Source organism: Cornus florida, unplaced genomic scaffold (assembly GCF_030987335.1).
Source record: "Cornus florida cultivar Cherokee Brave unplaced genomic scaffold, ASM3098733v1 CherokeeBrave_3.0.0_Hap2_Chr10, whole genome shotgun sequence".
NCBI lineage: Eukaryota > Viridiplantae > Streptophyta > Magnoliopsida > Cornales > Cornaceae > Cornus > Cornus florida.
In genome coordinates, this window is record NW_026775580.1 from 93,945,274 (window position 1) to 93,968,966 (window position 23,693).

Genomic DNA, 23,693 nt, shown 5'->3' on the forward strand with positions numbered 1-23,693 from the left:
CAAAAGAGATAGAATGAAAGGTGAGTTGAGAGAGTTGTATTAAAACAAATCAGGTTATTATAAGCTCCCAAAAAATTTAAGGGCAAATGCTTTGGATGGTTCAACCATTCACAAAACCTTTTCACAATTTCATTTTAAGAGAATAGAAAGGGTGGACAGCCATAGGACTTTTGTGAAACTTAAATATCAGCAACCTTTATAAATTATGAATTTATATGTGCTTCAATGAACTTACATCTATTTTTAATATATTTATTTTACATTTCAATCACATAAAAGGTTTGTTAAAATTTAAAATAAATATATTAAAATATAAAATAAATGTATTGGAAATTTTTATAGCACACTAAAAAAGAGGAATTAGTTACATGTTATGTTCATACTACCATCCTTGACTAATGATGCTTGTAATTAAAAATACGTCCGGAAAATATTGTTACAAGAGTTTTGAGTTTGTGATAAGAGCGTTTTTAATTTTACCACTGACTTGTTCGTAGATGTTAGGTGAGCAAATAATTATATACGGAGTATATTTTTAGCTTAATTCTAATAATAATTCTTTTGATTTATTAAGTGATTCCATAATTGTATTTCCAATTTTTATAAACTTCAGTCTATGTCACAGTAGATAATAATTTCTTAGCGCCTTAGTGGTTCAGGTATGATTAGTTTATCTTACTACCAAACCTCGAAAGAACGAAATGATCACCATTATTCTTTATATAATAAATTAAATAATGTATTCAAATAGAAAAAGTAGATGAATGAAATAATAAATACATTTATCTCATCAACGTTTTTAATGATATTTTTTCCGTCCATTTGGTCAGTTGACTTTTAAATGCAATTTTCTAATAAACATATAAATAAATAAAATGTCATGTGAAATGGTGGGAAAGAATATATATTTAATGCGACTTGGACAAATTCTTCAAGGAACACCAACATGTTGACTTTTATATACATGCATTGTCAAGAGGTGGGATGGGAGGAATCCGAATCTTCATCTTGTATCATTGTTGTAAGACACTATAGTATAACAAATAATAATTTAGATTTTAAAAATTCAACAAATTCAATTGAAAACTTATATTACGATGTTATTAATGTTGATAATGTAACGACGATATCAATTTTTATTCAACTAAATTTAATTAGTTGTATTTGAATAATCTTTTTATTATTATTCTATTATAATACAACAATCTCATAATAAAATATAATTTCACCAAAAAATAATATAATATAATTATTATTTATTGTATAAATAAAGGGAAGTTACAAGAAAATATATATATATATATATATATGGTCCTCTCCCTTCCCCACCGGATTCTGTAGCTTTTTCCCCCAAATCTTGAAACCCAACAACAATCAACAACAGTGAACCCTCTAGAGGCCTTCGATCGTGTGAAGAGAGGATGAGAAATCCATTCCACCATCGCCACTTGTTCTGTCGGACTGCACAAAAAATAAAATTAAACTTAGGGGTTTGTTCAGAGCCCACCAAGTTGGATGCTTGAAGATGGTGGTGGTAGTGATGGGTGTCGTAGTGGAGGCCGTTACGCAGTAGTTGGTGATGGAGATGGTGGTGGTAGTTGATTGGGGCATTGGTACTTCGATGGACACCACTTTTATGTAGTTTCGATTACAAAGTTGACGGTTGGGAGGTGGTCGTGGTATGCCGGAGAAGAGGGGTTCGCCAGTGAGTGGTGATTGAGGTGTGTGGCTGATGATGGGTTTAACTTTGAACACTTGATAGATATATATATATATATATATATATATATATATGGGTTTAACTCACTCTAGAGAGAGAGAGAGAGAGAGAGCGAGAGATAAATCCTCTCTAAAGATATATATATATATATATACACACACACGCATATGGGTCCCCTTCTCAAAGACTTCAATTTTGCTATTAGTATACTCATCATCTGAAATTATATAGATATACACACACCACTGTAATTGCGCACTTGGTGGAGATTACTCCTCCAATCGACTGAGTCTAACTCTCTCCAATCTTAACTCCTCCTTTGCTCCAAGCAATAAGTAATTAGATCAATAACATCCAGAACATATATAGGATTATTTGAATTATATCTCATTCACCTGTAATTTGTTTACATATAGTCAACGGTAAAACAAAGTTTTTGGAACAACAATAAGGGTTTGATTGTCTGGCCATGGTGTGGAAAGAAGCAACTAATCGACCATAATCTTTGTATTTGCCATGGCTGTGTATATTTTATTTGATGGAGGGAGAAGAGGTGACTTAGATACATAGAGAGCATTTGTAGTGGGCTGGTTTGGAAAAGATAATTCCGAACCAGAGGTCAGAGACTATCATTTCTTTTAAAATAATAATATTATTATTATTATTATTGAAGTATAATTTTGTTAAGATCTAGATTCGATGACCGTTCCTGCAAGAGAAGAGAGATGGTAACCAAAATTAGCACCGGTGACGTGTCGGTTGGTACCTCCGAAGGTCAAGTCAGTTCTTGGATTTCAATATTGCATAATTAATAACTTTTGGGGATATGAAGAGAGATTTTTGGAAAAAGGCAAGGGATTACCTTATTCTTATTCTCATTTGAATTTGGCTCTATTTTAATTATATATTATCTTTATATGAATGACTCGATCTAGGTTGGACTACTCGGTTTGAATTTAAATTGTGTTATTCTTTTTCCCTTATTACTTGTCCTCCATTCCTGAACTATTGTTTGTCGAGCATTGGGAATGCCATGTAAAATTTTCATTTTTTATATTTCTTTTTCCGTCTTTTTCTTTCCAAGCTGGTTGCAACTTTTTTTTCTTTTTCCAAACAAGCTAACTAATACAAGCTAAGTATGTACAATTGCTTCTTTCCCAACCCCTTACTAAGAAGAATAGTTGTGTTTAGTTCACCCATTAGTAAGATAAAGTACATTGAGCTTGGCTAGCACGCCCTTCAAATAGATTTTTTTGATCTTCACAAGCTTGCCCGTTAATTTGGAAGTATATTTTACGCACTATACTTAGCTCACCAATTAAGAAGGGAAAGTAAATTTTACGAGCTTTACTTAGTTCACTCTTTAAAAAGAAAAAGTATATTCTCGAGTTTCAGCTTGCCCTTTAAAAAAGGAATATATTTCTCCGAGTTTCATGAGCTCGTCCTTTTAATAAGGGAGTAGGTTTACCCAAACTTCATGAACTCGCCCTTTAATAAGAGAGTAGGTTTTCTTGAATTTCGTGAGCTCACCTTTTTATTAAGGAATAGATTTATGTGACTTTCTTGAACTCTTTCTTACTAAGGGAATATGATTTTTTTTCCGAGCTTTGTGAATTCGCCCTTCGTAATTATTTAAGTTTATTTGAGCTCCGTGAGCTCATTTTTACTAAGAGAATAAGGTTTTACCCAATCTTTATAAACTCTCCTTTAGAGCATTTCCAATAAACTCTCTAAAATTAGGCTCTCCGAATTTATCACATTACCATTTTTCACTAGCCACGTCAGCATTTTTCATAACCACATCAGCGTTTTAGAGTCTCCAAATTTTAGCTATCGCATGTATTCTAATGGTGCATTTTCACTCTTCAAAAATATTAATATTTTAATATTTTTTAAATTTTTAATAAAAATTTTTTTTTTATTTGTTAGGGAAAAAAATTATTTGCTTAGCCAATATAGCCTTTAAGACACTATTTGGGTTAGCGAAACAATACCTAAAATGGCTATAATGTCAACAGGAACATTAAAATTTTTTTTAAAAAAAAAAAATTCACTTTTTTCTAATTTTTTAAAACTTTTTTTAGCCTAAAAAAGCCTTTAAGGCACTATTTGTGTCAGCCAAACAGTGCCTTAACGGCTCTTTAGTTCAGTTATGTTGAGGGAAAAAAAAAAGGCCAAAAAATGCAAAAAAAGCTGATTTTTAGAATTTTTTTCACTACCAAACACGTCCTTAACTGTATTCTGGGCTACAGTGTTGTTGGACCACAAAAGTTAAAAATCCAAAAACTGGTCGGGCCTGCAGGTCAGAAGCCTGCAATCGCTAATTGGGTCATCCTTGCTGGCAACCCATTCTACGACCCAAAAATGGGGGCCTATTTTTTGGAGATTTTAATATAGCAGTCCAATAGCTAAAAGAGGCCCAGAATCTCTAAATTCTGGGAGTTGGAGTTCTCTTAGTAAGGAAATAGTAGTTCGTCCCTTTAATAAGGGACATTGATTTCCTCCTTTTTGTATGCTAGCGACTTGCCCCTGTATAACTTGCATATTTTTTCTCAAAATATATTTGTAGACATTACAAATATACCGCCACAGTAAAAATTATAACAATGCTTGTGTCCCAACCACAGTAAAAATTATAACAATGCTGAGAAAGTGTGTCCCGAGCTGTTATCGGAAGGTGAGCGAAGATGGACTACCCCTGGAGTAATGTTTGTGTGTTAAAAATATATAGTGAGATTCTTTTTCTTTTTTTTCTTTCCATTTCTTTTGTTTTGGGTGGGGGCCGAGTGGTGCTCATGTAGCTTAGGAGATGTGGTGATTTGTGATGAATATTGGACATCTTAAATTAATAGAGAATATATACATCTCATACTTGCATGATAATGATAGAATGTGGTTTGTCTATCAACTTGGGAGATGTGAGAAATGGTCCTCCCTCTTTCACAAACCGATAACAATCCAAACTTTACAACTTTCAATCAATGAATTGAAAATGGCTTCACATGAATCCATTCAATGTTTTTACTACTAGTTTCTAATTGACTATAACAAAAAATAATAATAATAATAATAATAAATAATAATAAAAAAAAATTGACCCTAATTGACCCAGGTCCAACTTTAGATTCTCATGAGTTGAATGTGAGACATTGAACGAATAGTCACATTGACAGACTATAGGATGTCAATCATATCATGATTCCATATCGTCGAAAAAAGTGAAGTGTTATATGTAATGTTCAACACCCTTCTATAATACAAAAAGATGAAGTGTTATATGTAATGTTTAAAACCTTTTTATGACACAAGAAGTTCTGAAGTCATGAGTCCATTAAAACTTTAAAATTAAACATACTTATTTTGGAATAGTAATGAATGACCTCTTGAAAGTCTTTGGCCGGACAAAAGTGAACAATAACAATATTATGTTTGTGGCTCAATTTACTATCCCTGTTGTCACTTAAAGCATTTGATTGCTTAATATTATTTGTAATTATTATTTTATATATATATATATATATATAAAGCATTTGCGTATCAGGGTAGTGTACGTTATTGTATTTACCTCACACAATTGAATGATAAATGTCAGTTTGACTAAGTAGAAACTTGAAACCCATCTAAGCAAGAAAATACTTGCACAAATGAATTGAGTTAGTATTAGCAATGGTGTTTAATATAGAGAATGTTTTTGTTAAGTACTCATTAAATATAATTCTTAACTCATTAAAGAAAAAGATTATAAATATTTATATGCCATGCTGGAGAGCTTTATTTGTGCATACATGTATGTTCACAAATATATTGCATATACATGAACACATACATATATGTATATTTGAGTTTTATGTTTCTTTGGTTATTAGGTCCATACAATCATGGTTGTGCAAATTAAGGCCTTGGGTTTGTCTGGAACACGATGGTGCATAAGTCACACAGAGCAGAAGCGAATTTTCAGATTCTGTGTCATTTGAAGCATTTATTTTATTGGTCACACTTACTTTGTCTACTTCCTTTTCGAAGAAATTCTTGTTGGATTATATGTACATTTAAAGCTATTGAACTGGTTTAATTTTTTGTGGGGTGTAGCAATAGGCTGTTATCACAGTGGAAAATGACAAGAGGAAGCATCTTCCTGGATTTTTATGCCAGAACATTCGTAAACACTTCTTTTACCTGTTTTTTATAAATGCCGAAGTACCATATCCAAGAGCTTAGGCCAGTTTCATGAAGGAATCCCGTTCCTACCCTCATCAGAGAGGTCTTTCTTTGAAAGGGGAAAATCTCTAAAGTGGTAACGCACCAAAGCCCTAATAGTGGCTTTGTGCGAGCCTTTGCCTCGAGCGGTATTGTGAACTCCTAATAGAATATATGTGTGTACTCTCATAAATAAATTCAAAACAATCAAATTTGATTTTCTGATTTTTCTCTCTCTAAAAGGCTTTCTCAAAATATAGAATTGATTTTCCCTAAAGCCGTGAATTAAATCTAGAAGACTAACAAAGCAAGAAAATACTCGCACAAATGAATTGAGCTAGTATTAGCAATGAAGATTAGTCCTTTTCAATGCTGTTAATATAGAGAGGTGGTTGCATATAAATATTTATGATTTTTTCTTTCATGAGTTAAGAATTATAGTTAATGGGTACTTAACAAAAACAAATTTAGTGTGCCATGTATCCATATGATCAGTGAAGATTTAGAGAACCAGCAAGATGCATATATGCTTGTTATTCTCCTGTAAAAAAAATATATATATGCACTAATCGAATCGACGCTTCAAATTTGAGATTGAAGAAATTTTTAACTAAATTTTTCAATATGTCAAATTTAAGGCATCAATTCGATACTCGAGACATAATATTAGTACAATGGTGATACCATGACACATGCAGTAAATGAAAAGAAATTGCCTGCATTAATTCAACATATTATTAACATAATAATATCTTTTCCCAAATGAAACTAAACTTCTAAAAAATCGGCAACCATCTTGTGGTGAACAATGGCTATGACATTGTAAGATCCACGCATAAATGTCATTTCCAAGCTTGCGTTCTATCATCTAATCATGTGACTAATGTTGTGATCAAATAATGCACAATATAAGGGCAGATTTGGATTGAGAGCTAGAAAAGGCATCGCAGCTCTTTTGGGCACCCATTCAGCATGTGACAAAGTGGGCAAACCCAACAATTTCAAGACATACCGTATCATGTAACACAGAGAAGGCAATGGTAAGCATAGACACCACTGAAATGACATTATCACAGATTATCAACTTCACCGTCTTCATTCTTCAGCAATGGTATCTAATAAGCCATCTTAACCTCAGTGTCGTCTTTGTATTCTTCAGCTCGGGAAGAGGCAGTTTCTCCACAAGAACCCTAGTCATGTCTATCAGTAGGATTGACTCGAACCCAAACACTTACTCATGAATTTGCCCTCCCTCTGCTCCATTTCTTAGGTAATTTGCACCATCTTTTTCTCCCTTCCCGTGCTTTCTCTTTCCGCGAACAACCAGCACATTGTTGTCTTCTACCGGACTACACCTAGCATGTCAGCAGTATGACATGGCCTCTGTGTTCTATATATATATATATATATATATATATATGTATGTATGTATGTATGTATGCATGTAAATATATGGGATTAATTCAAGAGGGTTATATGACTACTCTGTATCTCCAATTAATTTAAGGAGAAATGGAAAGAAGTGGTGAATCAAAAGCCACGAGCCTCAAGTCCTTTCGAACAAGGAATTATGACAGTTTAGAAGATATTGGTACTTAAAAGGCAAGAAAGAGAAGATTTTATTTCATGGGTGAGGCTTTCGTTGTAATTAGAAGCTTCTGCAAGTAGAACTATGCTTTAAATTATTCAGGAAAATAAATAAAAATAAATAACTATGCTTCAAATTAGAAGCTTCTGGCACCTTCTTTAGGTTGGCGGGGTTGCCATCCTGCTGACCTTCATATATAGACTAGCAGGATCTGTTTCAAAGCAGCAATAGTCACTATCTAATTCCCATTCAACATTCAACATTCAACATTCAACTAAATAAAAATAATAAATAATAAATTAAAGAAAACTAAAACTCAAAATCCTCCTTGTTAGCTGTATAGATGCAACTTCAAAAATGTGTAGTATTTACACATTTTACTTCTAGAAGCTAGACGGGCTCAAAGTTTGAATATGACCAGCCATAAATCTATGACCTCCTGATTTATAAGACGGTGAAACAATTACAAATTAATAGTTACTATCCCAAACATGTCTCTAATTACATGATTTCAGTGTGTTGACACAACGTGTAAATCTATATTATATCTTAATTGTGTGGATTTTGATGCTACCCGATCGAACGAGCTTTTGGGCCCTACAAAAATCAAATTCAAAAAGTAATACAGAAACGAAATAATACATTATACAATTTACAGATCGAAAAGTTACATTGTTTGTGTAGCCTACCTAGCAAAAAAAACCAAGAAGGTAAATGATCTCATAGAAAATCTTCATCCAGTGTGCCTAATGAAAGCATAGCATCTATAACTCGCACTAATTCTGTACAACCAAACTTGCCAAATATTTACTTTTGACACTCTGTATAACATTTAGGATCCATTCAGAAAATTTATATGAATACGGTGAAGCAAACAGTGTTGAAGAAATACAGACAAACCTGCAACAAGAAGAATATGGCTGGCAACCTTTTATATTCATCTCAAATTTCTTCTTCGTCATCTTGGTCATCATCAATTTCCTCTAAAGGTGACTCTTTTTCTTTAATATACCCATACTTTCTGAGAATCCATAAATTCATGCGAATAACATTTCCTATGAAAACAACGGCCATTAGCGTTAACCATGTCAAGACTGATATCTCAGTAACCTCACGCAGTGTCATTTGGACATTTTTCTCGTCCGGCGACAAGTGTCGTAGACCCATAAAGTAAGTCATTACCAGCGCAGTGATTGCTATCCACATTGTCACCATTTGAATCCATGTCCATCTCCGGCGTTTTATAGGTAGCCCACTTACAAGTAGAAGAATTATGCTTAGAGATGAAAGGAATGAGATCGTGTTAAAAATCATGAACACACCATACACACGCGGCTCGGTATCTGCCATCACAGATTTGCCGGCAGAGTGAGGGTCCTCCACAGGGTTGCCATTGGAGTCTACTTTATAGTCATCTTGCCAGACACCTCCTGGTGGGGTTAGTCCAGCTTGAAAGGCCACTGTTGCTATCAGTGATGCCACCACCATCAATGAGTTCCGCTTCCTACCAAGCCAATCCTTGTGCTTATGCTGCAATACTGGGTCCTTCAAACTTTTCCCTTGCGAGGACAGTCGTTTTGATATCCCTTGCGAGGGCAGTCTTTTTGATATCCCTTGCGAGGACAGTCGTTTTGTGATCTGAGGGACTTTTGCTGCAGTCAAGTCATTCGTGATCAAATGCAAATCCTGTACGCTTAAAGCTCCAGCAGCTCGAAGTGTATCTTCAATTTCCATATCTCTCAAATCTCTTGGACTGTGTTTTAGGATATCTAAAGCAGTAGAACTGTTTGCATTCAAAGCATTAACTTCCACTCCATTGGTAGAAAGCAAAAACTTCAAGGTCTGCACAATTTAAAAGGAACCATGCTGTGAATGGAGATGCGTTAAGCCATACAAGTCTTAACCATTTTCAATTACACAAGTTCAGAGGAAAAAAGAACCACTTTTATAAGAGATATATACATATCATTCATAATCATATGACGGTCTATTTGTCTTAGCAAACACACCAGCAGTATTTCCAAATAAAACAATTCTGGTCGATTAAATTTTAGGTTCATCAAAATAAGCTATATTAACTGATTCGTAGTATAATTTACTAAGGATCAGAGAAGCAAAATCCATTTCAAAATCATTCTTGACCCACAAGACATTGAACTAGCTATCCTGATCATCTACAGTATGGCTGTTTAATGCTTCCCAAAAGGCATCCTTTTATCAGAATTTCCATACTCTTGTCATTGAAATTGGCCAAAAGACTGTAAGATATTCTTTTGGTTATGTATTACAGAAGTTTCTCAGAAGAGATTTGCCAGTGTTCCCATGACATATATTATGAAATTTTGGTTATACTTTGTGAAATTTCAAGCAATACAGAGTACTAAAAGCCTGAATACTCTTTCTGATTAAGATAAACTCTTTTTTTAGCAAGTAAGATGCACGCACTCGCAATTGCCCTTTGTGGCGACCAGAATTCTCAACCATCTACTTGAAAAGTAAAAGAGATGCCTAGAACTCAGCTCTTGGTACAGCATATCACTATTTTACCTTTCATTTCAAAACAAAATGATTACCATTCAACAATTAGCGTCCCTTGAAGCTACAAAAAATCAACAAGTAATGGAGGTTTTTATTTATTTATTTATTTATATATATGCACCCTTCTTCAATTATTTGCCTTCGATATATATATATATATATATATATATATATATATATATGCAATCCCTGAAATTACTACTACTACAATGTGGATCTACCTTGACACACCTTGTGGCACCCAGTACAAGTTTAAGCACACCATAATGTACATAAACTATGGACTTCCTGATGTTGCATTTCGGAGCTCCGAATCGGAATTGAAATTGGAATCTGATCAAATTTAGTTCAAAGTCTCTTCTTAATTTTAGCCTAAATTATTCTCTTTAGTGAGTGCAGACATGTATTATCTATCCTTTTGTATTCATATCCTACCCCAATTTAAAATTGAATTGTTTATTGATTAATTTTATTTAATAAAATTAGAGTCCATAAAAGAAATTCGATAGCATTATTATTATTACAAATCAGTAAAATTCATTTATGTATATGTAAACTGTGAAGAAGTTCAAGTATTTTAGATCCTCTCATCAATCTAATCCAAATTTTATATACATATATATACTATATAGATAGATATAGGTATTGATTTAGAAAGAGAAAAGCAATGATTAATACCTCAATTTGCTTCCTGGACACAGCAATATGCAAGATGGTGTTGCCTTCGCAATCTTTCCAATTCAACAACTCCAAGTCTTTCTTCATCGATTGAATCAACAACTTCAACTCCACCAACCGATTGTGCTTCACACACACATGCAAAATCGTCTCGCCTCGATCCGTCAACACCCAAGTCGACTCAGGGTTGACTCGGACCAACTCATTCAACACCTCGACTCGGCCTTTAATCGCAGCCACATGAAGAGCTGTTCTTCCATCTATGTTGCGAATCGTACTCGTGTATGGATCTACCGATACCAATTCTTTGACTATTTTGAGGTGGCCTTTTGCTGATGCCAGGTGGAGTGGAGAACAGCCTTGTGAGTCCAACTCGGTGGCGAGCTCGGGCTTTCGACTCAGTATCTCCTTGACGAAATCGAGGTGGCCGAGCATGGAGGCCACGTGTAGAGGCGTTTCGGAGTGGCAAGAAACGATGGTTCTGTCCAAAATTAGTGGATCTTCTCCAAGAAGTTGGAGCAGTGAATCGACACTTCCATTCAGTGCAGCTTCTGTAAGCCTTTTCTCCATTTTTCTCTCTCTAAAAGCACAATTTCTCTCTCTATCTATCTATCTTCTTCCCTTGCTCCCCCCCTTGTTTGATAAGACTACTCTATAATATTTATTTCACGATGTTAGCCGCCTGGAGTGGTGGTGTTCGGGTCAAAAGACTTTGGAACCAAGTGAGATGATTACTAAACGGCATTGGAATAATACCAATCGTCTGTCACGTGGGAGATAATTTATCGAGAGATTAGCGCGGGGACTTTTATACTTAAGGTAATCATAATTACTTTTTGAAAAATAATTTTTTTACTAAATAATTGCAGTTAATTATTAAATTCACTCTTTTAATTAATTAATTAATTAATTAAAAAGAAAGTAAAACCTTTTACTTAATTGTATTTAATATCAATAGCTAATTAAAAATAATACACGCAAGTATTAACTACTTTTATACGTAAATGATATAAAAAAATGAAAAAAAAATAGATGTTGGTTCTCCTCTCTCTTTTTTTTTCCTAAAATAAAATTATGAAAAAAATTGTATAAAAAAATGAAAAAAATAGATATTGGCTCTCCTCTCTATTCTTTTTCCTAAAATAAAATTAAGAAAAAAAATTCTATTTATCTTAGCCTTCTACATCCTCTTTATTAGGTTTTTTTTTCTCTCTTTTTATTTACCAACCATCGCGAGATCCTATTCTCAAAGCTTCAACTCTCTAAAAATTTCTTAATTTTCTTTTTCGTTATGTTTATTATTACTTAATATTATGGTTCATCTTCCCCAACAGAAAAATAAACTATGCCCCATTATGGTTCTCTCTAATCCAAAATACAAGCAACAAGTTTTAATGTGAAACTCAAATGAAAAACATTTATTAAATGGTACCTTGGTAGCTTTCGTGACCAACGCGTCTTCCATAATTTTGCTAAATAGATGTTCTATAGATGATTTTGTTGTTGGTGATCTGGGAATGTCGTGTTACTGGTTAAGAGGGCATAACAGTAACAAGGAAGATGAAAAAAAATTGAGAGTAGTTCTTGACGTTTCAAAATTTTACCAGTCACTCTACTTTAATTTATTTATAAATGAAATGGCAAAATTAACCTTCAACTATCCTAGTTGATCTCCTTATTTTTCTCTCTGTTTTTTGATGTCTCCATGACTCATTCAAATAAAATTCACTCTGGTTTGCATCTCTTTTCTTTCTATATTTGTATGTTTTTCCTTTTTACTCCAACTAAATCACAAAAATTCTACTATCATCAAATTACTCCTTTCCATACTTTTTTTTTTTTTTTTTTTTTGCTTCCTTTTTTACTCCAATAGAATCACTGGTCTATTCTATCCGGAGAAAAAGTTATCAAAGTTAGAAAAATCTATACTTTATCGGAGAAAGAATAACTTCTAAAGAAAGTGTATAACACTACACAGTTTATGATTTCCTTTGAGATTTCCTTTGAGGTTCTATTAGGTCATGTCTTGTTGTCCTCATCTTTGTCGTAAAAATATTATCTAAATAATTATGGGTTTTTTTCACATTTTTTCTGTATTATTCTGATTAATTTTTTTTATTTTTTTTATTTTTTTTTATTTTAAGTTGATAGTATTGACAATGATTTGTATTTTATTACATCTAAGGGCAATTTAAATACTAGTATAAGAGGAAATATGATAGGGAGTGAGGAGAAAAAGGGGTGAAAGGGAAACAAAAGATGGAAAGAGACTGAATGAAAGAGTGAGTTGAGAGAGTCGTATTAAAACAAATCAGGTTATTATTAGCTCCCAAAAAAATTAAGGGCAAATATGACATTAATAAATGCTTTAGATGGTTCAACCATTCACAAACCGTTTCTCAATTTTATTTAAAGAGAATAGGAGGGGTGGACAGCCTTGGGACTTTTGTGGAACTTAAGCAACCTTTATAAATTATGAATTTATATGTGCTTTAATGAACTTACATCTATTTTTAATACATTTATTTTACATTTTAAATTTATAGAAAATTTGTTAAAATTTAAAACAAATATATTAAAATATAGAATAAATGTATTGAAAATTTTTATAGCACACTAAAGAGAGGAATTAATTACATGTTATATTCATTCTACCATCCTTGACAAATGATGCTTGTAATTAAATAATACGTCCGGAAAATATTGTTGCAAGAGTTTTGAGTTTGTTATAAGAGCCTTTTTTAATTTTACCATAGTCTTGTTCATAGACGTTAGGTCAACAAATAATTATATATATATTTTAGCTTAATTCTAATAATAATTCTTTTGATTTATTAAGTGATTCCATAATTGTATTTTCAATTTTTATAAACTTCAGTCTATGTCACCGTAGATAATAATTTCTTAGCCCCTTAGTGTTTCAGGTGTGATTAGTTTATCTTACTACCAAACCTCGAAAGAAAAGTAATTAACTTGAAATGATCACCATTATTCTTTATATAATAAATTAAATAAAGTACACGAATGAAATAATAAATACATTTATCTCATCAACGTTTTTAATGATCACTTTTCCGTCCATTTGGTTAGTTGACTTTTAAATGCAATATATATATATATATATATATATATATATATCTAAGAGTCAACATGCCGGTGTTCCTTGAAGAATTTGTGCAAGTAGCATTAAATATATATCCATTCCCACCCTTTCACATGAAATTTTATTTTATAAGTTTACTAGAAAATTGCATATATATATATATATATATATATATAACGATTATTGTAAGACATAAGTTTACCGAATCTTAGTATGATTATTGTAAGACACTTATATTATAATGAATAATAATTTAGATTTTAAAATTAGGACAAATTCAATTGAGAACTCATATTATGATGTAATTAATGTTTATAATGTAATCAATTTTTGCATACAATTGCCTAAAAAAGTGAAATACAACATACAAATTATTGTACAAACAAGATTTGGTGGAACCATTTGGATGCCTTGTTTGATAAGGTTGGAGATTCACCTATTTGTTAGCCTAGGACAGAATCACTTGTTGACATGGATGAATGATATTAATTTTTATTCACATAAATTTTATTAGATGTATCCGTATAACTCTTTTATTGTTACTCTATTATAATACAATAATTTTAAAATAAAATAAAATTTCACAAAATAATAATGTAATATAATTACTCAGTATTATTTATTGTATAAATAAAGTGAAGTTACATGAAAATTTGAATTGGGTTGCTGTCTCTCTTGATTGATAATTAGTTAAGATATCATAAGCATCCTTAATTTTTTTTCTTTTGTTTTTCTCGAATTGACAATGCGTCAATGACCCACGTATAGGTTTAATATTCTGAAAAAAGAAAAAGAAAATATAAGATGGCAAATTGGGTTTGGGGTCAAAGATTCAAAGTTAAGAAGCTTCTTCTGGTATTTTGTCACAGCTGGAGCATGAGTTGACAGAGTGGGCCAAATTAATGGTATTACTAATTCACTAGGGCCCACTGTTTATTTCGTGAATATCAAGAAAGTAAAAGTTCTTGTTCACACTTGTAAGTCTAACTTCAGTTTTCAGACTGCTAAAATTTAATCTATTCTGTATTTCCATCTGAATGTGTCATTTTTATTCTTTTCTAGCATATCTTCTCTTAAATTTAAATATTTTAAATTATTTTAATTATTTCTTCCCATGTGAATATGTAAATTTTGATCGGCCTTTATTATCGTGTAATTATTTAATTATTTTTTGTTTTTACTTTGTAAACAAATAACTATTCCTCTTTTAAGGGTTGAAATTAAATATTATCAATCACTTTGACCATTCAATTTTTTTTAGTCCTAATTCCCAATCTTCCCCTAACAATTTATCATACTTTCATTCTCCATTAGTTGTCGTGTGAGATGCACGTGCTTGTGCATGGGTTGGGCTTCAACTAAGATTTAAAAGTTCGGATCTGGTCATGCGAAATTTGGCCCTTTGGGCCTCCATCCCCACACGTAATGATTACTATTTAGTATTTATGTGGGCCCAATAAGACTTGGCTGTCATGATTATAATGATCCATAGTTCCACAAACCTATATTAGTTTTAAGGTGTAGGCTTGTGAAGTGTGACCCAATAGTTTAAACATGTCTTACATGATCCCAATTGATCATGTTAACTTTTACTTACATATTGAGTTGTGATAGGCCAGACTCTGTAACGAGGTTCAACTTTCTTGATGGAACACACAAGTGAACATAAATATACAAACAAGAAGCAATGCAATAATATTATTATTATAGGAGTGAGAGTGAGTGGAAATGAGAATAGGCTGCGTCAATGGTCAAATCTCTATATTTAAGGACTTAATTTACATGGAACTATAGTGGAAGTTTGCTTTACTTTTCATGAGAAAACTATGGGTGTTTTGGTGGGCCATGGATGTAAAATTTGTTGAATGTAAAACCTGCACTTGACCAAATAGATATGCTTCATTGGATTGATGTTTGTGGACTTGTGGTTCTCATTTAAATAAGCTCAAGAACACGAAATTTATATGAAGATAATAAGTGAGTAAAAAAATAATGAAATTTATATGAATAAGATCACAAAATATAAATATACGTAGTATTATAAATGACAAGCCAAATAAACGAATTATCACTCTTCAACTTCCCATGCACACACACACACACATATATTTTTATAGGTATATCACTATCATATTTTTATCTCTGTTATTATTACAGAAATAAAATATTATTATTATTTTATTAAATTAAGTTAATCTTTGCCTTTTTCAATTTAATATGGTAGTCAAAGAAACCTTGTTTGAGGAACCATCACAAAGGATCCAGTCTTAAAAAAAAAAAAAAAAAAAAAAAAAAAGGGTTAGAACGAGTCAACTCGTTTTAACCCGTCCATTTGAGTCCTTACTCATTTATGACCTGTCATTGGTGGTTAAAAATGGATTACTAACCGATTCATACCCAACCTATTCAAAATCCGCCCAAACCCACCCCTACGTGGAACTAGTAGTTAAAAATACCTAATATCGTTTTTCCTATGAGTTTTAGGTGAATTAACAATCAATACAATAATAAATTATTCACCAGTAAAAAATATATATATACAACGATAAATTGGCGTATACTATCTTCATTTCCTTTTAAAGAGTTTTTTGGGATTAAAAAAAAAAATCTCGTAAACATTTTTTATCACATCCCACCTTTTGGGGTGTAACAAAATTTGCTCTCAATTCATCAATTTGTGCACAAAGCATGGAAGCAACTACCCATTTAACAAATTATTTGACTAAGGTTGAATATGGGTGACAACCCATATTTGATCCGATCCAAACACAATCCACCCATTTGAAAGCATTTTGTAGGGCCAGGATTTTTTTTGCAGTATGAGTCAACTGACAGCAAATTCCACGCCACCCCTAAAACCTAGTTGCAAATGGCATCACACACACAAGGTTTAAACTATATTGGTTATAAGTATATGTTCAGGGGGCGGAGCCAGGATTCTATGGTTGAGGGGCCGAATTGACAATTAATATAAGACTATTTTTAACCAAATATATATATATATATATATTCAAGAGCAGATCAAGAATTGCATAATGAGGTAGGATAATTTATTATGGGGTGAGCTAGTACTACTAAAACATTTTTTTCTTTTTTCCTTTTCTTTTCTTTTTTTTTTTTTTTTTTTTTTTTTTTGAGTTGGGCTAAAATTACCTCTAGTAAAAAAGTCTTTTTTTTTTTTTTTTTTTGAGTCCCATATTATCTATTATAGTCATACAAAAATTTATCAAACCAACTGTAAGGCTATTTGTGTATAAAAATAAAAAAAGGCCTATATCCAGTCAAAAATGACATAAATATGTACAAAAATTAACCAAAAAGACCAAATAACTACTGCAAAAGATCAAATAATTATCTTTGAGACAATAAAATTCATATATTATCGATTGGTAACTTGACCATCGCATAACTAATTAACCTAAGATTAATCAATCAATTAGTTATTTAAATAAGTTTTTTTATTTTTTTTATTTTTTATTTATCAAACTTCCATAACAAACACAAAAAACAGAGTAAGACATTTAAGTCAAAATTTAAAAAACGTTCAACCCTAAAGGAAAGTGAATATATTATCTATTATAGCAATTGGGCTTAGTTTAATATAATATTAAAAGATTTAAGGAAAAAAAAAAGTACAAGAAGTCGTGTATTTTTAATAGAAAGTTAGAAATCATTTATAGTTAGAAAATATTCTGGGGGGCCAAGTATGCATTTATCTATATGATTTTTCATTTTAAGTAATACTAATAAAAGTTAATAATAATTCTGGGGGGCCAAGGCTCCCGCTGGCCTCCCCCCTGCCTCGCCCTGGTATATGGTGACAAATAAATAACAAAAGGTTAATTTAATTAAAATGTTACATGCCTAGCTGATTTTGTGAAGACTCCAGTTGCTTTAATAAGTAGTGAACTTAATGGGAAAATCAAATATAGTCTGGGACACACTGGAGTATTGTAGTAAGCTCTTGGGCTTCTCGTTGCTAGTATAATGTACCAGATAATAATCTGCAGAAAATATATTCAGCCAACAGTTCTTTTAGCTCCTAGTGAACTTTATAATATACTAGAATAAAGTTAAAGAAATTTGTAGAAGTAAAAATAGGGTTACATAGAAATAGGAGAAGAAATAAGTGTGATTGTCATAACGTAGAGTTTAGAATATATAGAAAACGCAAACTTACTAGGATTACTTTGATACTGATGAAATAGTGCCAACCTAATCTTAATGTCCGAGTTCCAATTCCTAATCATCAGATTTTTTTTTTTTTTTTTTAGTTAGCATCAGGAACTCCCCTAGGCAGGGCCCCTTCGGGGCCCACCCTAGGCTAGAGCCTCGCCCCAAGGATACACCGGGTAAGTCGGGAGTGATAATGGGGTTGGCAGAGATCGAACACTGGCCTAGTGTGAGCCAGTGCCAAGCACTTACCAACTGAGCCAAGCCCCTAAGGCAATCATCAGATTCTTCAACTTCATTTCTTTCTTTCAAGATGATCTCATACCATGGAAATTCCATTTGTTTCAAAAGCTCTATTGCCTATGGAAAAGCTGTGTCCCACGGTTAAATGCGAAACTATATACGCAACTTTATTAGATAAGGCGTTTACTTGATGATATCGAAGTGATATTATATATTCATCAAATTCGGACAACAATCCATTTGATCACAGCACACTTCTGTTTCAAAAGCTCTATTGCCTATGGACAAGCTGTGTCCCACGGTTAAATGCGAAACTATATACGCAACTTTATTAGATAAGGCGTTTACTTGAGGATATCGAAGTGATATTATATATTCATCAAATTCGGACAACAAATCAAAAAATTTGCACCATAACAATAGTTTTTATATCAATATAATTGGAAACTGTAATATAAATTTAAATAATAAACTCAAACTTAATATTAAAAAAAAAAAAACCTTACTCATAAAGTTCAAGACATTCTATTGATATTTCCTTCCAACAACGTAGCACCTTGACAATTTGTTTATTGTCAATCTTCAACATTATATTCTTTGCTTTTGATCTCCTTCGAAGAATTTGATCTATCCCATAATGCACTCCAAGTAAGAGTACTTCATCTCCGGATGTTGCATCATGAAGTGGCTTATGGAAAATTTCCAAAATCCTTCCGCAACAATCTCTTAATACTACCCCACAGGAAGCTTCTTTGGTCCCACCAAGATTTTTCTTAAAAAATCCAGAAACGTTTAACTTGTACCATTCATTGGGTGGTACATCCCAAAAACAGACTTGTACTGAGTGTTTTAGTGAAGTCACCAGACCACTCTCCAAAACATAAATTTGTTGCTTAAACATGTAATTATAAATAATCCCTTCCCACTTATGAATCCTCCATTATTTAAAGATAGTGAAAGTTTAATGGGATGCAATAATTATAAGACTTAATAATTATAACATTTAAATGTTAAAAGCTAAATCCATTGGCCATTTCATTTATTTGTATTTTTTTTTTTTTTTGTCCTGTCATTCATTTTTGTGATAGATGAAATGCATGAAATATATAATTACTAATTATTCATGTATTGGATCCATGATATTTATAAATGACTTGATTTATATTAATTAAATTATGAAAATTAATTGAATTTGATTACTAATTAATTAGAGGACACTTAAGGAGAAATGAAAAATTATTTTATTTTTTAAATGTGTGCCTCAAATTAAATATTAGTGAATCATTTAAAGTCCAAATACTTTCTAAATTTAATTGAATTAAAATCAAGGCGTTTTGCATGTATCATATCATGTATGTGAATAAATGAAAAACCCTAATTATAAATGATTAAAAATTGAGTGGGAGCGGAGATTTTTTTACATTACCCCGTGACCTTCGTTATTATAACCATTGTAATTAGATCTTCAAAAATAAAGCCCTACACATGATTTGAAGAGTCTAAAATTACAAGAATGGTTGTTTCATGAAAATAAAAAATATTAAATGTTCATTATAATTAGATCTTTAAAAATAAGGCCTTATGCATGATTTAAAGAGTCTAAGATTATAATGACAATATATTTAATGTTTAATTTTTCATTGGAGCATTAATAACGTTATACACTCAATCTAAAATCAATAATGTTAACTCCCCAACAGAGTGGTCTACATTAGGTGATTTTAGAAAGGCTAAACATAATTGAGAATCATTTCATATATATAGACAAGGCATTGTCTTAAGAGATATGGAAATGATGTGATTTGCCCACCAAAAATAATAATGAATTTCGCCAACCAAATAAGTTATTGGCGTATTGGTTATTTGATTTTTATGCAAAGTGGTTAAGGGACCCACATATTATTATTTTAATGAAAGTGTTCGCCTAATAGCAAATGAATCTCAACAATAGTAATAATGAACTCCTCCATCATGATAAGTTATTGTTTGTGTAATTTATTATACTACGAAGTTGAGGAACCCGCATTAATTAAAATGGATTATTCACCAATAGTGATAATGAACTCCTATTCTATTGAGATATATTATACTATGTGGTTGACAAACCCATTTTAATTTTAAATATGCATGATAGTATTAATAGTTCACCTTATTTATTATATGAATACATTTATATTCAGATTTATGTCGAATCCATTTAATCCGCTTGCTAACATGTTTAATGTAGCTGGACCTAATTTATACGGACAAAGAAACTTAGATATTTTATTCACAACATAAGGGTACAAATGTAGTTATTACTCCTATATCTAATCATTTTTCTTTAAGATACCCAAGAGAATATTAATGCTTTTAATAGGTGAAATAAGGCAAATGATATTGCTCGGCGCATTATTTTAGAGTTTATCTTGAATACATTCCAAAGCTAACATTTGCATTATTTTATTTTTCTTTAAGCATTATGTTAAATCTCAATGAGATGTTTTGGTGAGATTAGATAAAGCGTATGCCTAAGTACTATGCCAGACTTGAATACCATCAAGATAGCCTAAATAACTCTAGTAAAAGATTGTTTATTATTGAAAATTAACTGGAGATCAATGGGGCTGACTTGGGTGGTAAATTTCAAATTGATATGATTATTGCCTTGTTACCAAAGTCGTTTGACTCTTTTAGAGTGAACTAAATAAGGAACCAGTTTGAGTTCACATTCGCTGATATTCTTATAGAGTTGGTAACATATGAAGGGCGTTCTTATCAATCTAATCTAGTCTATACTATCTTCTTCTAAGCCCAAGTGGAAGGGTAAATGAAAAAAAAAAAAAAGATGACAATAAGACTAGGCTAGCACAAAACATGGGGATCCAAAAGATTAAAGAATATAAGGTAATGTATGTTGAGGACGAAGGAAATTGTTTCTTTTGCGGACAACTAAGACACTCAAGAAACAAACTGTCTAAGTAATGACGTGGCATAGGAAAATGTATATTTAATCATTGAGCCATGTTATGTGGTTGCATCTATTAATTCTTGATGGATAGATTCTAGAACCACTAAACATGTTTGCAATTCTTTACAAGGATTTCAGAAATCCAGAATTCTTGATGATATGGATATGTATTTGTCTTTTGACCTGATGTCAAGGTTGTAGCTAAGTCAGTGGGAGTGTTACATCTGAAATTAGAGAGTATAAGGATATTAGTATTAGAAAACTATCTTTATGCACAGATGTTAGACGAAATCTTATTTTTGTTTCACTTTTGGTTTATAAAAACTGTGCTGTTACTTTTGGTAAAACTGCTTTTATAAAACTGAATAGATGTGTAATTGTTTCTGGTGCATTGAAAGATGATTAATATACTATAACCATTAGCTCTTAATATTTGCATGATGTAGAAACTAATGTTGCATCTTCTAGATTGAATGTTAAGAGAATATTTATTACTCATGGCTCATTGTATTTTTAGTGTCTATCTAATACTTGATATTTTAAATAATTTATTAATTGAAATTAATTACTTCTATTTTATTTTTAAATGATTTGTTTGATTTATTTAGAATTAATTATTTTTATTTTATTTTTAAATAATTTTTTTTATTTAAATTGAGTGCTTAGATTAATTGTCTTATTTTAATTAAATTATATTTCGTTATTGATATGATGATTGTTGTGAGTGTGTTTGATTATTGATTAAATTGTTGGCGTGTTAATTTTATTGGTATGGTGTGACTTAGTTGTAAATTCTTGTTTGTTTATATACTTCATGTAATTAGTTATTTTAATTTAAGTGTTATTTAATTATTTTATTTATTTAAATTAATTGGACTGGGTTTAAAGAAAGTTGGACCAAATGATATGGTCTTGGGCTTGAATGAAGCCTTATTGGGTTAATTAATAAAGCCCATGATTTTGTGATTATTTAAATCATCATTTTTGTATAATTATAAATATATATTTAATTATATATAAATATAATTAATTAATAAGTGTTATGAAAGAATATATATATAGATATATATAGGTATATATGATTTAACTAATTAATAATTAATTATGGAAGGTAATATGCATATATTATTATATAAAATATATGTGTCTAGATATATATATTAGTTAATGATTATTAGTTTCATTTTATTTAGTAGTCATTATTGGAATAGGATTAGGTATTAAGGTGTATAAATATACACTTAAGGTTTTATTGATAAAAGTTTGTCACGTTAGAAAAATAAGAGAGGTAGAGAGAGATGGCTGACAAGGAGGAGGTTGGATGGATGGCGGAATTGGAAGAGACAATCAAGGCTTGAAGCATCGGTTTTGTTTCGAAACCTTCAGGCGAGTTCTTCTCTATGTTTCCTCTTAGAACTCATAAGGATTTCATCTTGAGTATCAATACTTAGATTAATTTATTTGATTAAATCATGGTTAGATTGGATAAATTAAAAACATGAATTACTATATTTTATTTTTTGTAACTTTGGATTTTAAATTGTGAGATGTATGTGTTGTTTTTATTTTTAAATCAATTATTATGCTTGATCTGTGACCCAAGAGGGTTATTTAGGGTTTATAGAATTTCTGAGAATTTTTTGTAATTTTCTAGAATTTTCTGGTATTTTTTTTTATATTTTTTAGGATTTTATTATATTTTATTTTCCTATAATTGATAGAAAATTATATGTGTGTATATATATATACACACACATTGTGTGAATTGGCGCTTCAAATGGGAGTTTCGATTCGGTGTGGCGTGGCTTACTTCTCTACCATGCGTACATAGATCATGGCCATTGGATTGTAATGATTAAGGGTGGATAATCCAGTGAAATGCGGCACATGAAATGGTGGTACACATGCTGATCTGGACCATTAAATTATTTAATCTTAAGTGGATTAATCCGGTGCATTGCGGCACATGATAAGATGTTACACACGTTAATCTAGGCCATTGGATTAATTTAATATAAGTAGAATGATTCGATGCATTGCGGCCTATGGAAAAAGGGTACGCATGTGCATCCGGACCGTATATGTTGTTTAGTCAACATAGAAATAATTTGGTATGGACGAGCTCATGGCAGGTCAAAGACTCTACCCAATCAGAACGCGCCAGTACACATGGAGACTTGGATCCAGTGTGTGCAAGTGCGTGGGCGCGCTTGCTGATCCATGTTTGCCTTTTTGTGACATGAAATTGAAACGGTCATAACTCAGTCATTTTAAATCGAAATTGGGTCATTCTTGAGCTCAAATTTAAAGATTGTTCGTCCTCTTTCCAATGGTACTAATTTCATTATTAGATTCCTATCCTACTAAGAGATATTTATGTTTTAGTAAGACAGTGTCGGAAAATTATTTACCGAGATGGAGTATTTATGGGAAACTATTTCAGACGATATTTAGTAGCATTTAAATTGCGTAAATATAAATAAATTTTATTTATTTATTTATT

At 31.5% G+C, this 23,693-nt stretch overlaps 1 protein-coding gene across 3 annotated transcripts; it reads right to left on the reverse strand.

Annotated features, from left to right (window-relative positions):
- Positions 1-6,615: 6,615 nt before the first annotated feature.
- LOC132275963 (ankyrin repeat-containing protein BDA1-like) lies at positions 6,616-11,435 on the reverse strand. 3 transcript variants are annotated; one of them, XM_059777186.1, is made up of 3 exons: positions 10,722-11,435; positions 8,406-9,347; positions 6,616-7,716 (listed from the first exon to the last, which is right to left on the reverse strand). In XM_059777186.1, exons 1-2 carry the CDS (start codon positions 11,289-11,291, stop codon positions 8,448-8,450), a joined length of 1,470 nt encoding a protein of 489 aa, XP_059633169.1. In that variant the 5' UTR covers positions 11,292-11,435; the 3' UTR covers positions 6,616-7,716; positions 8,406-8,447. The 3 variants fall into 3 exon arrangements, 2 of the variants coding, with proteins under 2 accessions (XP_059633169.1, XP_059633168.1); XR_009470808.1 differs by lacking the exon at positions 6,616-7,716 and adding an exon at positions 7,816-8,102 and having other exon boundaries at positions 8,195-9,347; XM_059777185.1 differs by lacking the exon at positions 6,616-7,716 and having other exon boundaries at positions 8,126-9,347.
- Between the last annotated feature and the right edge of the window lie 12,258 nt (positions 11,436-23,693).